This window comes from Crinia signifera, chromosome 9 (genome assembly GCF_055691185.1).
Source record: "Crinia signifera chromosome 9, ASM5569118v1, whole genome shotgun sequence".
Lineage (NCBI taxonomy): Eukaryota > Metazoa > Chordata > Amphibia > Anura > Myobatrachidae > Crinia > Crinia signifera.
Window position 1 is genome coordinate 150069787 of NC_139225.1, and position 15941 is coordinate 150085727.

The following is a 15941-nucleotide window of genomic DNA, read 5'->3' on the forward strand; positions in this document are numbered from 1 at the left end:
GATGCTATGTAAAATTCTAGTACCACAACTGTTACATGTCACCATGGTTCTGTCTGTACATTTATCTGTGCGTGTTTTACAGCATATTGCAAAACTCTTATTAAACAGTTGAAAGAAAAAAATGACATAACAAATGTCCAAGAGACTTTCCAGTCTCAGGCAGACCTCGAGCATATCAGTCTACTGAACATGCACCGTAGGAAGACGTCAGCGACTGCGTATGTGCCAGGTCTGGCTTGCACACAGGCAGAGGTTCCAAGCAAACATTGATTTTGTCTAGGAGAACACTTTCCATGAACTGATCATTTATGGGCGGTATGTGGGCGGTGACCATGCAATCACACTGAACTGTTCCATCGCATGGGAGTGATGTAGGTGTCAGCGCGCAGAGGCTTACTGCAGGTAGGGGTCGCGCTGTCTGCCTTGCAGGCCGCGTGGTGTGGTCGGGACACCAGGGAGCAGGAGCACACAGGAGGCAGGTTCCGGGCAGCGTCATGCGGCAACGGAGGCCACCATTGTAGCACAGTGTTGTGGAGAGGCAGATCTGCTGCGTGTCTGTGGCTGTGAGAGGAGGTGTGCCTGGTTCTCTGCAGTGTATCTGGTATGGGGGCAGCCCTGTTAAAGATCAAGGTTTCTCCAATCCCCTCACCAGGAGTTTCTCCAGCCAATCCGGTGTGTCTTTCCCTGATAAAAGAGGTCTGGCCCATGTCTCCCTGCTAGTGCTTCAGTCTACCTCCTGGTTCTGTGGCTTGTGCTCCACAGTGTTTTCTGTCCATCCTGCTGATGCTCCTGTCTGGTGTTCCTTAAAGGTACCAGTGCCGCAGTGATCCACCAGTGTGCTGCAGGGGACCCACCTCTCTCCTGCTGGGATAGCCTTTCAGCACTTCACAGTTGCCTCCTAGTTATTCACAGTTGACTCCATGGCTCAACAGTGATTCTCAGTTGTATCCAAGTGCTACAGTTATTCACAGTTGTGTCCAAGTGCCGCAGTTAATCATATTTGTCTTCAAAGTGCCACAGTTATTCACAGTTGTGTCCAAGTGATAGTTATTCAAAGTTGTCTCCAAGTGCCGCAGTTATTCACAGTTGTCTCCAAGTGCCAGTTATTCAATTGTCTCCAAGTGCCACAGTTAATCACCGTTGTCTCCAAGTGCCGCACCTATTCACAGTTGTCTCCAAGTGCCGCACCTATTTACAGTTGTCTCCAATTGCCACAGTTATTCACAGTTGTCTCCAAGTGCCACAGTTGTTCACAGTTGTCTCCAAAGTACCCGAGTTATCCACAGTCATCTCCAAGTCTTCACAGTTATCCACACCCATCTTCAAGTCTTCACAGTTATCCACACCCATCTTCAAGTCTTCACAGTTATCCACACCCATCTTCAATTCTTCACAGTTGTTCACAGTATTTCCAACTTGTATACCACCATTTACAACTCGTTACAGTGGTCTCCAAGTTCTTCACTCATTTCCAAGTCTTTACAGTTTTCTCCAAGGTCCTCACATTCGTCTACAACTTCTTACAGTGGTCTCCAAATCCTCCAGTCATCTCAAACCTCTTTACAGTGGTCTCCAAATCCTCCAGTCATCTCCAACCTCTTTACAGTGGTCTCCAAATCCTCCAGTCATCTCCAACCTCTTTACAGTGGTCTCCAAATCCTCCAGTCATCTCCAACCTCTTTACAGTGTTATTCAAGATCCATGCAACAGTCTATTCATTGATATAGGAACTGCTACTGTTTAATACTGTTGCCTAATTCATCACATTGCTATTTGTTGCTTGTTTATTCACAGTTTATTCATTGACTGTATCACAAGACCTTATTATTTAAACTTCTCAAACTTACTCCATTCTCTTCTGTTTATCCTGTACTCCGGTTCATGAGAAAGCACTACATTCATCCACCAAGCTTCCACCATCCAATTCCCAACTCCTCTAAGGTTATTCCCCATTTGCCAGTCCCTACAAACCCCCAGAGTGTGACAGTAGGAGTTTTAGATTCCTGGGGATAGAGATGTGTGTCGCTATGCGAGGGTCCATGTGATAGTTATGTGTGTCAGTGTGCAAGGTTCCTGGGGATAGAGATGTGTGCTCCTGCACTTTGTTCCCAGGGGATAGTGATCCCTGTGGTGGGTACCCAGAGATATTGATGGATTGTCTATATTGATGCGGGAGCTGGTGCATTGTCGTGGTGGAAAAAAACCTGTTCATAACCCCACTATCCACTACGCATTGAGTTGATTTTATATATGTGGCGAGTGCAGCGAGCCACCGAGCCCGAAGCGTGGCGAGCATACGCGGATTACTGCGCTCGCCACACTATATTAAATCAACTCCATGCGTAGTGGATAGTAGGGGTATGAACAGGTAAAAAAACGCATAGGATCGCATCGATATATCGGCCGATATTGCATCCGATATATCGCCGATATCATGTCCGATATATCGGGCGCCATGAAACTACACAAGTACCATATATTGTATTTAGAAATAAAGGCACTGAAGACGGGTGGTATGCTCGAAGCAACGTAAATCACCCATAAAGTGTTTAGCTTATTAAGTCCTGGAGTGACGCTCTTTCTTCATCCAGTATACAATGGGACAGTCTGAAAACGGTCCACCAGGAGCGGACACCTGGGCAAATAAATGAGCACCCTTTACACAAGGGTGGATCAAAAAGTACCTGTGTTTGAAGACAGGTGGCGTTGTAGAGGAAAGTTGGTATTACTATTGTGTACTACCATCTTTCAAACAACGCCATACCAAATTTCAGATTGATTAAAATCATAGGTTAGTTTTTTCCACCACGACAATGCACCAGCTCCCTCATCCAGAATTGTTGCGGCCAAATTGTATGAATTGCGCTATGAAATGTTGCCGCATCCACCGTACTCACTCGACTTGGCTCCCTGCGACTTCTTTCTGTTCCAATTCATAGCGCAATTCGTGCAATTTGGTTGCAACAATTCTGGATGAGGGACCTGGTGCATATCTTATGGAAAGTACATATTCAGTTCCTGATAATGTCAAATTTAATTAGAGGTTCCTGCTGAAAAATAGCACTGGGTATTCCCAGGGATAGGCCCTTATTCTGATTGACGCGTACTTTACCGCATACTTTCGGATCGCGTCTTTACGGCATCTGCGCATGCGTGGAGAACGCCACGCGCATGTGCCACGCCTTGACTCCGTACCTGTTCGGGCAAATCCCGTACAAAACTGTTCACCGCAATCATTCGGGAAATATGGGCGTATTATGGGCGTCATGCGGAATGACACATGGGCGTAGTTTCAAAGTGGCCAAAACGGGGCGGAAACATGGGCGGACACGGGGGAGTACACTTATGTTGGGGGGCGTACATTCGGATACCACTCCGAATGCACGCGAACAAAAAGGAAAGAAATGTGCGGTGTCCAAAAGGCCACTATTGCTTTGCGGACACCACTCGTTCCTGCGGGAGGCGAACGGACCGCCTAATGACTACAAGCATTAACACCTGAACCCAATAAAATCGACTCCTTTACTCATTAATCACTAATAGGACGCTTGTCAGTGCTTTAATTGAAACCATTGCTGCTTCAATTGCTGTAAGGGTTAATGTGTGCAATGCATGTGTTAGGCATGCTTGTAAGGATATATTGGCATCTAATTGATTCCAATTCCAAATAAGCAATTTTTTATGAGGATAGGTAATTGAATAAGTGGGTCATGTGATGTATTGCAGAATATACATAATAGTGGGTTGTTTGGCGTAAATACTCCGCTTACGGGCGGTAGCACCGCTTGGCTCCCGTTCGGATGCGGTATTCCCGAGCATACTCTGTAATACTCTGTAATACCGTGCAGAATCTGAGTGTTTCCCCCGCACACGCATGGTTTGTATGTCGTCCGTAAACACGCCCTGTTCTTAAAGAGTGAGTCCGTCCGAATGCGGAGGACACGTGGGCGTTTCTACGGACGATGGCCGCACGCGGCAGAACACCGTGGCGTGCGGACCGCTCCGTAAGAATGCGGGAATATCCGCACCGATCAGAATAAGGGCCATAGTGATGGTTGTCCCTGTACTGGTGTTCCCAGGGATAGTGATGGTTGTCCCTGTACTGGAGTTCCCAGGGATAGTGATGGTTGTCCCTGTACTGGAGTTCCCATGGATAGTGATGGTTATGCTTGTGCAGGGATATGTGCCCCTATGCTGGCTGCCTAGGGCTAGTGATGTGTGTCTCTGCTCCGAGTTCCTGGATAGTGATAATTATTTATGTGACAGCTTCCCTATCATAGTGGTGATTGCCCGTGTTGGGTTCCCAGGGATAGTGATGGTGATTGTTATCCCTCTACTAGATTTCCAGGGATATTTATGTTTTCCATTCTAGCATACTCTGGGATGTAGACACTACCCTCTCAAAAACTCATGTTTTTTTCTGGTAGTCATCCGTACCCCCAGGAGCCTATGTGGAACTTCTGTATCTCACCTGCTTCCTAGTGAGAATAGAGAGAATAATATTGGGAATCGTGGCACGGGTATGGGTGAAAACCGGACCAGGACAAAACCCCCGGACCGCCGGATCGGACATCAAACTCTGCATTTTGGAGCATGTAGCCTCCGGTCCGGGGAGTGTCCTGTCCGGGGGGCTGCCTGTCACACCTGTCACCAGGTAGTGGAGGAGGGGGAGAATAAAGCCTCCCTGTATGGTCCGGGCATGTAGCAAAAGCCGGACGGTCCCGACCACATGGGGAGGCTGTAATCTCCCCTCCCCCATGTCCCTGGTGATAGCTATCACAGGGACCCCCCCGGACAAGACACCCCCCGGACAGGACACCCCCCCGGACCGGACCCTACAAGCTCCGGACTGCAGATTTTGATGTCCTGTCCGGCGGTCCGGAGTGTAGTCCGGTCCGGTTTTTACATAGTCCCTCGTGGCACTCCTGACATTTTCCCATGATGGGGGCAGGACCTAATGTGTGGGCTTGGCCCCACCCCCAAGTGGCCAGCACTGTCTCCTCTCTGGGCCTTTCCCCGAGAGGAGACTCTAAATGTTGGCAAGTATGGGTTGTCCCTGTGGTGTAAGTGCTGGTTTTCCCTGGTTTCCCAGGGTCAAGGATGGTTGTCCCTGTGCTGGTTTGCCAGGGTTAGGGAGGGATGTCACTGTGCTAGGTTCCCAGGGTTAGGGATGGTTCTCCCTGTACTAGTTTCCCCAGAGATAGGGATGGTTCTCCCTGTGCTGGTTTCCCCAGGTTTAGGGATGGTTTTCCCTGTGCTGGTTTCCTCCAGGGATAGGGATGGTTGTCCCTGTGCTGGTTTTCCCCAGGGATAGGGATGGTTGTCCCTGTGCTGGGTTCCCAGGGATAGTCATGGTTGTCCCTGTGCTGGGTTCCCAGGGATAGTCATGGTTGTTCCTGTATTGGTTTCCTAGGGTTTTTTTTGTTTGCTATGTACGGCGCTGCGGACACTTTGCGGCGCCCTATAAATAAACGTACTACTACTACTACTACTACTAGGGTTAGGGTTGGTTGTCCTTGTGCTGGGCTCCAGACCCGGTGCCCTCTCTGATTGGCGCCCAGGGTAAGGTGATGTTTGTCCCTGTGCTGGGCGCAGAGTCGGGGTGATGTACTCGGGGCTCTTGGGGAAGAGGCAGGTAGGAGAGAGCGCGGCCTTGTTCGGGCCCTGTGTGTACGGTGCCTGCGTCTCTATGGTGCGCTGGCTGTCTATTGTCTCTATGTCGTGTATGTATGTTCAGTGTGTGTGCGCGCATGGTGCCGCTGGCTGTGTATTGTGTGTTGCTATATACAATGCTGGCCGTGTACTGAACAGTGCCGTATGAATGTATGTATATATGCAGTATATATCTGTTAGTACACAGGGGCTGATGCAGAGAGAGTAAATGTACTGCACATTGATGGATAGCAGCACACACACATACAGGGAGCGTATATGTGTACCGGCAGAGCGCACACATACAGTGTATACGAACACCAGCAAAGTGCACTCGTACAGAGAGCGTATACACACACACACGAGCAGAGTGCACGCGTACAGAGAGCGTATACACACACACACGAGCAGAGTGCACGCGTACAGAGAGCGTATATACACACACACACACGAGCAGAGTGCACGCGTACAGAGAGCGTATACACACACACACGAGCAGAGTGCACGCGTACAGGGAGCATATACACACACCAGCAGAGTGCATGCATACAGAGAGCGTATACTTGCACCAGTAGAGCGCGTGCATACAAGGAGCGTATACACACACCAGTAGAGTGCTCTCATACAGAGAGCGTATACTCGTACCAGCAGATTGCACACATACAGGGAGCGTATATGTACACTACTCTGGCTCTGCACTCTGAGTGTGCACATATGTTCAGGAGGTACACTCCACTAACAGAGGCACACATCAGCCCGATACCATGTAGCGCTAGCTGTGTAGTGTGTGCGCAGCTCATGTATATGACATGATATGGTGTTACACATATAGACTGGTGTATAACTTCTGTAGTATCAAAGCCCCCTTCTGCCATACGCACTGATCATGTAATGTTTGGAACCGACCTCCTGTACTTCTATAGAATTCAGGCCATTACTGTACATAAATTATTTAGGTACTTGTTTAGTTTCACCGCGGCAGCTCTACGCTAAGTTTGAATCCAACGTTATCAGCGTAGCCCCGGCAGCAGCGCTACGCTAAGTTTGTTTTAAGCTACGTTATCAGTGTAATCCAATGGCTGCCTTCTGTAGTTAGTTTGAAGCTACGTTATCAGCGTAGCTGCCTTAGTTGTGTATTTTTATGGTGCCAGCTTAAACCACGTTGTCAGCGTAGTGGCTCCGCGGCAGCCCAGCGCTGACCGGTCATTGTGGCCCTTGTAGTTCCACAGAGAAATACTCAGCCCGGCACACCGCTAACAAAGGGGGCGGCGTCTGAAGGGTGCGTCTAGTACTTAGACGCTATAGCGTCTAAGTACAGCGCCGGTAATGCTATGTTCTCAATGTAGCTGCCTTACTTGTGTAGTTTCACAGCGCCAGCTTGAACTACGTTGTCAGCATACTGACTCTGTGGCAGCCCAGCGCTGACAGGTCATTGTGGCACTTGTAGTTCCACAAACAGACAGCCCGGCAAACCGCTAACAAATGGGGCGTCTGAATTTTGCGTCTAGTACTTAGACGCTACAGCGTCTAAGTACATCACCGGGAAACTGCTCATTTAGACGCTCCGCAAACCGCTAACAAGGGTGCATCTAAATTTAGAAGATAGAGCGTCTAAATTTTAGTGGGGTATAGGGGTGCAGCATTATCCCAAAATAGACACAGACCCAAAAAATGTAAAAAAACACTAGGAAACCTGTCGACAATGACACTTGACGATGTAACAGCTGTCGACCTTGTTTATTTCACTATCCACGCCAGCCTGAAGCGTGGCAAGCGGACGCGTTACACGTCCTACCGACCTTTTCATACCCCCACTATTCACGTCGGCATGGAGTTGATTTTATAAAGTGTGGCGAGCGCACGCGGGTAACTTCACATGTATTTGAACGGGCTCGCCACACTTTATGAAAAGGTTGGCAGGACGCGTAACGCGTCCGCTCGCCATGCTTCGGGCTGGCGTGGATAGATTGGCTGTTTCAGGAACACATTCACACCTGCCGTATCATACACCTGAGACAGTAATGACGACATGTGTTTCTGACAGGGACACTACTTCTGACTACGATGACTACGCTAGAACTAGATGCTGTTTGACAGGGACGCTAGTTCTGACTAAGTACGATACTAAGCTAGTCGCGGGAACACTACGCCGATTTTGACAGGGACGCTTACGCTGACTACGTGCTGACTACACTACGCTACTTCTGACTGACTACATTGACTATGCTGGTCGCGAGGAACACACTACGCTGCTTTTCACTGACTAAGCTGAGTACGCTGGTCACAGGAACACAAAGCCGATTCTGAAAGGGGCGCTACGCTAAGTATGTAACTGCCGCTGTGAAACTAAACAAGTACCATGATTTATGTGGAGCCATCTGGGTTGGTGCATGCAGTCATTTCAAAAGCTGGTGCAGATAGTGTAATTATTCTGTTACCCCCGGTGCTGATACAGTACATTCTTCTAACTTTCTCTTCCCCTGCCTCTTAGACAGTCACCATGCCTAGCAGCGAGAATATCCAGTTGGACTTCCCCCACTACAGCTCTGTGCTCCTGGACACCCTAAACAAGCAGCGCATGGAGGGGAAGTTCTGCGATCTGTCTGTCCAGGTCCGAGACCGCGTGTTCCGAGCTCATAAAACTGTCTTGGCTGCTTCCTCTCCTTATTTCCACGACAAACTCCTCCTGAATGACACTAGCCGCTTGGTCCTTCCCAGCGTTATTCAACCTGATGCTTTCGAGAACCTCCTACAGCTCATCTACTCTGGGAGGCTCTGCCTCGATATTGAGGCTTTGCCCTCGCATCTCCTAGTGGCGAGTGGCCTACAGATGTGGCAGGTGGTAGACCGATGTTCTGAGCTCCTGAAAGAGAGGAAGTCTTGCACCCCTCAGACCTGGTCAAGCCGCGCCAGTGAAAGTCAGTCGCCCAGCAGCAGTTTCCAACTCCCCCGAGATGATCCACCACCACAGACGATCACCTTGGGCTGCTCCGATGATGAAGATGTGATCAAAGTCCGCGTTTCGGAAGAGGAGGAGGAGGAGGAAGATGAGGAAGATGGAAAGAATGGTGAAAGTGTCCTAGATGATTCTGCCAACGCCAGCTGCACCTACGCGCTTCCATCATCTTCCTCTTCCCCAGGGAGCCCCAAAGTATTCTACATTAAGCAAGAGCGAGGTGAAGATGACAGTAGCTTCTTGAAAGCTTTTGAGATAACTGAGGTTCCGGCAGAGTACCAGTCAGACCTGAGCTTCGTAATCCCTCCAACTTCATCGCCATCATCTTCCGATATCTCCCTCTGTCTTCCTCACAAACTATACGGTGCCTCAGAATCCCCATCGTTCACCATATCTAAGCCCGTGGACCTCCATGGAAACGAGATCATTTCCCATGCTTTACAAGCCCAAACTATTCATGCACCCGTTAAGCTCGTGGCTGCTCCCGATGGTAAAAAATTTGGCTGCATGTGTGGGAAGCGGTTTGCCGTGAAACCCAAGCGGGACCGCCACATCATGCTTACCTTCAGCCTCCGCCCGTTCGGCTGCTCGGTGTGCCACAAGAAGTTCAAACTGAAGCATCACCTCACCGAACACATGAAGACTCACGGGGGGAACCTGTTCTCTTGCGAGGATTGCGGCCGGAAATTTCGGGTGGAAAGCTGCTTCCAGAAACACAAGGAGGTGTGCAAGGGCCAGAGGTGGGCAGGGGCTTGCTGGACTTATAAGTAGTTTCTACTTGATCTGAAACCCTACGGTCTTAATTATGGAAGGGGGGCATTCTAACACCAATATGGACACTAGCTGAATTTTTTATTGTTTTTTTGGTCACTATCAGGATGACTACATACCGTAGCCAGAAGATAAGACATAGCCCAGTACTATTGTAGCCCAGATACTGCATTTAGAGCTGCTTAATAGACCGCAGGATGGACTCGTAGTTCGATCAATCATGGCCACCCCTGGACCGTGAGAATAGGATGGTCCGTACAAACTTGGATTCTTGGTTTTGATGTGGTATGTTGTGATATACATCACAAAATGTTCCTGACTGCTAAACAGTGTTGGTGCTGTTTTATATTAGGAGGTACTAAGTCGGTACCTGCAACCGTGGATGTATAAACAGACCTTCAAGTGACCTATAGAGGACGGCATCGGTTTTACCTGTGATTAACGCAGCCTAACTCGCTACCGTGCAACACAACCTACCATGCTAACGAGCTCTATGTTACTGGCTCGGACACTTACTCCTGGCAATTTGGTGTAATCCTCCTGAGCACTAAGTGGTTTGCAACATAACTTGTGTCAGTAAGTGTGTAGGGACTAGACGTTAGGTCTTCTGTGTAAATAAACATACATATAGTCCTCATGTATGTGTATGTGTGCGCATATTACAGGGGATATAGGATAGCATAGCAATGTTTACTTGCAATAATACTATAACCGGTTACTGTTTCACCTTAAGGGCAGGGGAGGGTGAGTTGCCTGCGATGTTTGGAATGGAATGGGGTGGGGGGGGGGGGGGGAATGTTGTTTACAGTCTGAAAAAGTCTCTTGTCAGTTTAAAGGGGGATATTAACTAAAGGCTGACGTTAGGACTACATGTAAGATTACCTCCAAATCCACAGGCCCTGATGAATGACAGCTCCCATGATCCTCAGCAATCAGAAGTTGACCAACCATCATCGGCTATAATAATCCTCAGGGGCTAAATACTGTTCATACCGTATGCTTGTTACTAAGACATTTCGTTATATAGCAAAACCCTGCTATTAATATAGACGGGAGACGCAGTATTGTCACATCGGGTGAGGTTATATATCTGTTGCAAAAGCTATAATCAATGGCGTTATACGCGTATGCTCTCGTCCGTGGCGTTACATTAAATAGAGAAATATTTATTACATACGCACTACTTTAGGATAAGTAATATGCTAGCGTCATGTTCTTTTAGCTGAAAATATTTCCTAAAGTAACAAAACCATGAAAAACTCATCCCAATTTTTAAATAGATCCCGTCTTCGCGTTACCGAGGAAGATTTGACTGATGTTGCTGTTTACGTTTTTTTTCGCAGTTCAAACTGTTTTTTTTTTCTTCACTGTTTTAGATTTTTTTTTTTGTTCTTATGAGATTTATGACGTCACATTTTTATGATGAAGCCAGAGGCCCAAGTGTAACAGGCCACAATTTTTCGGACACCGGGCACAATCCTGGGGACGCAGACGCTAATTTTAAAGGACAATTATCACATTTTCCCTGTTACGTGTATTAGTGGAGGCAAAAAGTTTTATCAGAACTTTGCATCGGGTGCATATCGCTACAGACTCATACACACCGCACAGGCAGCCATATTGGCAGCTGAACCAATGGGATCAGCATGCAGTCACTGGCTACGTGAGACAGCCCGGTCCCATTCTCCCGCCAAGTGGCAGCATCCTCTGTGTGTACGTTATACCGGAGCACTTTACCATGAAGAGTGAGTTAATGACCGTTACGTAGATCTCCTTGTGACGGTACCTTGTCCTGTGGAGACCTCAGAAAGGAAGACAATGACATATCTGGCTTTAAGCGGATTCATTTTGAGGGTCTGTAGAAGTCGGGTTCCCCAGCGTGGAAGCCCCTTTCACTCCTCGCTCTATACTTTCTCCAAACAAATTAATTATGGACACTAATTGCAGCAAGTAATAAATAACTACTTAATTCCTGTTATTTATTTAAAATAAATATACATGTTTATGCAGCAATAGGCAGAATACAGTTTTGCATCGTTTCCGCTACCCAATAAAACTCTAGTTCTTGGAGCTGATACCATATTCATATCAAGGTCTCCAGCACATCTCTTGGTGCCATTATTACATGGCCCATAGTATTTATTGGGCGTTGGCTGGAGGGGACTGGGCAGCAGTTGCGCGGAGCTGGCTGTGGCAATCGCAGCCCTCATTAGTAGCGTAGCCCATCATGTGACACTCCCAATCCAATAAACTTCTGCTGTAACCACCTAGATGGTTTTCTACCCTGAATCTTGCAATGGTAACCAAAAAGTTGATGGAAGAGCCATCGCGATGGTCCACATTTGCACCAAAAATATCTCGATTTGTTCAGGAACAGCTGGCCTGTATCCTTACCAGCTGTACCTCCATCGGGAGAGATTTGCTCCTGCTGGCTCCGAACATCAGAAAGCCCCCATTGAAAGGATTATCGTAGCATAACTTATTTTTCCAATGGTTGTAAATCATCGATGGTCGATATCCATCCCCATAACAATTGAAATGCCAAGTTCTAATCGCAAATAATGGAGTACTGCGCAGGAGACTGCAGCTGCTGCTTAATGTTAGGAACCTACAAGTGGCCTATTTACCTCTTCGCAGTTTGAATGAGTTAAGTTATTGGCTTATAATGCCCGTCTGCAGTTATTACCCCGTTCCTTGCCTTCTGCTTCTGTCTGGATTTCCGTGCTTCTCATTCATGCTTCTATTTTACCTGTAATACTTACTGTAGGCTTTTTGGTCCAAATACAAGAAGTTTTCATTCTTCGTCAGCTAAAACTTAAGGAATGTCTTCTCTATTGATGACCGCAGCCTTGTCTTTTGCAGGAACCCTTTCCCGCTCTTTTTTACGTGGCATTATTAGGGCTTCCTTCTGGGTGCCAGGAACTGGTCCCGGGGTCATTTGTGAGGGGCTATGCCTCAGAGATTATCACCCAACATCTTTCCATGGTTTGCTATAGTGATTCCTCTGATAAAGCTCATCCCTTAAAACCTTGAACACATGCCCAGTGCTGACTTGTTGCACTCGGGGTCAAAATGTTTGTAATTTTTTTTTTTTTTCATTTTAAATATTCTAAAAAGTTTTTAGTCCTTCTTTTTTTTATTTTTTTTAAAGCGTATTTTAGCTAAAACTTTTCCTCTGTTGTCTTCTAGCTAAATAAACACGTTGTCAGTCTTTACTCAATGTCCCCCTTTTTATACCGCACTCTATGTAAAATTTAATTGTCGCTAGTTCTGGTGTCTGAAATAAACAAAAAACAAAACTGCTGCATGTGTGATGTTTGACCAGTGGTGGGCGGAACTTGAATTTCAATAACCAATTAGAAACTTGCTTTTACCTGCAAAATCCAAGTTATGTGGTGCACACACACGGTTGATTCTGGTTTATATTTTTCCGACTAGATTTTGCTTTCTTAACCCTTTAAATGCCAACATCTCTGTGAGAGATGAGCAAAATATCTGCTAAATATGCCAGCGTCGCTCACATTTGTTATATAAATCAAAATAAAAAATGTGTAAAAAAAAAAAAAAGATTGTACAGGTCCAACTCCGATTCTCCGGCACCTGATGGTCCGGAACCTCTTTTAATGCGGACACATCAGGTGCCGGTGGCAGTTAGGATTTGGGAAAGTTTAGAGGGCAGCGGGAGGGAGGAAGTCGCGCTGCGGGTATGAAAAGCGCGATGCTGACACTGGGAGTCCTGCTGCCGTGTGTGGCAGGGGGAGAGAAACGGCGCTGCTGGCTGACAGAGGGAGTCACGAGGGGGGAGACGGACTGCAGGAGAGAGCCATGGAGGGTAAAACGGGTGCAGGGTGCACGGGGGAGTTGGGATTTGAGGGGGTACACCAGGTTCAGGGTGCAGACTCATCACAGGTACAGCACAGATAATCCGGCAAAACCGGTAATCTGGCACATTGCTGGAACCGACGGTGCCGGATTATCGGTGCTCTACCTGTATTTCCTGTATAAGGTAACATTACAGGTCATTATGATGAATAAAATGTTTGCTTGACAATTTTCACACCTATTTTGACAAATTCACTTGTCACTCAAAGGGTTAGGCAAAATCGAATCAAAATTTGGTTACCGGTTTGTTATTCGGACCACCAGCATCTTCTGATCCTGTATCTGGTACTCACGTTATGGGTGTGTGTATATGCTAGATGCAGGTTTCCCACCTGTGCAGGACTCCTGTTTGCCTGCATCTTGCCATATTTCAGAACCACCCTGTACCTGGCCACACACGATGTATACAATGGATGCTGCCAGGCCACACTAACAAGTTATAATGACAGAAGTTTGTCACTTGGATTCTATTTTTTTTATAGAGCAAAAAATGTAAAATAAATAAAATTTATTAAAGAGTTTTTAATAAAATATGAGGAAGCTACAAAAACAGACGGACAACGGGATAGGTAAAATACATCAGAACTTGAGTTTTCTTCTTACCATGATACTGTATGAGTGGAGTATTTTCATGAATAGAAGTATTTCAACAATTAGTTTGTACTTGCATTGGGGCATATTTACTAAGCCAGGTGTTCGTACGAGTTTGAAACATGGAAATTTACAGGAGTGTTAGGTGAAATAGAAGTATTAAAGGCAGGTTGACGGGCAAATGGGCAAATACACCAATGGACAAAAATTCATGTTGAACATTTCATGTCAGCCTTCCCATGTCAACCTTTTGCTTGTGTTGACCTTGTGCATTCGGTGTCTACCTAAAGACTGCCTATTCTATGGTCCATTCCTGCTTCAGCAGGTAACATTTCCAAAAATCTGAGAATCCAGGATTAAAAATTCTATAAAGAAGGGTGCCATCTTGTGGTAAAATGCAGGTACTGCTATAACATCAATATGACCCAATGATATGTATTCAGTAGTGGCCAAAATTGTGGAAAACTTTTCATAAAGTTGTATTTTTGAGGTTTGATGGCTCATAATACCAGCTTTTTTTTTTAGGTAATACCATAAAATGATATCTCAATGGAAAGATTATTTAATCAAGAATGTAATGCAATAACTTTTATGAAGGATTTTTTTTTAAATTAGAACCGTAGTTGTAAAGAAGAAAATTGACACGAAAATGCATATCAGTTAATACTAATACTAAGTCTTGTGAAAAGATTGCATTATTGCTATTAATTGAGTTTTATTGCTGGGTTACTTCCGTGTTCCATAGGGTTAAGTTCTGGGCTGTTCCCAGGCCTCCAGGACTGAAATATGGTTACCTTGAAACCGCATTTTGCACACTTTAGCAACACAACATGGTGCTGAATCCTGAGGATACATAAATTCTTCATTATCTCGGGAAAAGATCACGTGCGGAAGATTGGGCAGAAGTATTTCAATTACGTATTTTTGGTCGTTCATATTCTCATTAGTCACGCAAATTCTGCCCATACATTTTGGTGTCATATATGCCCTATATCAGGCATGTCCAACGTTGGCCCTCCAGATGTTGTGAAACTACACATCCCAGCATGCTTTGCAATAGTTTTAGCATTCTCTAATAGCAAAACTGTGGCAAAGCATGCTGGGATGTGTAGTTTCACAACATCTGGAGGGCCAACGTTGGACATGCCTGCCCTATATCATAACAATAAGTGGGTGTGTCACGGTACGTGTAATGCAATCAGATTCTTCTTAAGTATTTAATGCCATCACTACCAAACGGAGATATTGGTCTCGCCAGACCAAATAACACTGTCCCATTGTCCCGCTGTCCAGTTAACATGGGTTTTAGCCCAGTTGAATATTTGCAACCTTTGTTTGACCGATAAATATTTATTTGTGGAATTCTAGCATTTAGACCAAATCCCTGCAGTCTCTGCTGAACAGACCTTGGACTCAATTTCACATTGGCTTACGTTATTATACCTTGTATACAACCAGATGACTTTCTTCTGTCACCTATGCACAGTCCCTTAACCCTTTGAGTGCCGACATCTCTGTGAGATCCACAAAATATCTGCTAAAAATGCCAGCGTCGTTCACATTTGTTATATAAATTCAAAAAATATTATATTTCCTATATAAGGTAAACATTACAGGTCATTATGAGGAATAAAAATGTTTGCTTGGCAATTTTTACACTTATTTTGACAAATTCACTTGGAACTCAAAGGGTTAATTATTCAATCATCGCTGTTGCACAACTTTTCCTGCCTTTACTGGTCTGGTTTTGTACTGAGTCTCCTTTTACCTATTCAATTTTTTTAGAAATACCACTTTTGGTTACGTTTCCCCCTATTTGCATTTTAATTCCTTCATAACTGCAGCCTTGTTCACTTAATAGTACTATTTTACATCTCTTTCTGGCTGACCAGTCAACTCTTGCACCATTTTCTTAATTTTATTACATTTTACAACCAACTCTTATAGCATTCACATAACACACTGACCAATCTCCTCTCCGCTTAAACACATGACAACAACAGCTGAATCCTTTTGCGACCTGATTGGCTCATTGACAAAACAAGATGACATTTGATTGGCTCTCTAAACACTCATGCTCATTGGCTGC

At 45.9% G+C, this 15941-nt stretch overlaps 1 protein-coding gene across 5 annotated transcripts; it reads left to right on the plus strand.

The window, feature by feature from the left end:
* Positions 1-437: 437 nt before the first annotated feature.
* Positions 438-10162, plus strand: ZBTB9 (zinc finger and BTB domain containing 9). Of its 5 annotated transcripts, none has more exons than XM_083160255.1 (2): positions 438-1941; positions 8144-10162. In XM_083160255.1, exons 1-2 carry the CDS (start codon positions 1882-1884, stop codon positions 9377-9379), a joined length of 1296 nt encoding a protein of 431 aa, XP_083016381.1. In that variant the 5' UTR covers positions 438-1881; the 3' UTR covers positions 9380-10162. The 5 variants fall into 5 exon arrangements, with proteins under 5 accessions (XP_083016381.1, XP_083016382.1, XP_083016385.1 ...); XM_083160256.1 differs by lacking the exon at positions 438-1941 and adding an exon at positions 5330-5635; XM_083160259.1 differs by lacking the exon at positions 438-1941 and adding an exon at positions 5330-5562.
* Positions 10163-15941: the final 5779 nt, after the last annotated feature.

Bases quoted from the DNA above. Each gene is read 5' to 3' on its own strand.
- ZBTB9 (XM_083160255.1), top strand. From the start codon at position 1,882: ATGAGAAAGCACTACATTCATCCACCAAGCTTCCACCATCCAATTCCC. The intron at 1,942-8,143 runs GTTATTCCCCAT...CCTGCCTCTTAG, and splicing joins CAATTCCCAACTCCTCTAAG to ACAGTCACCATGCCTAGCAG.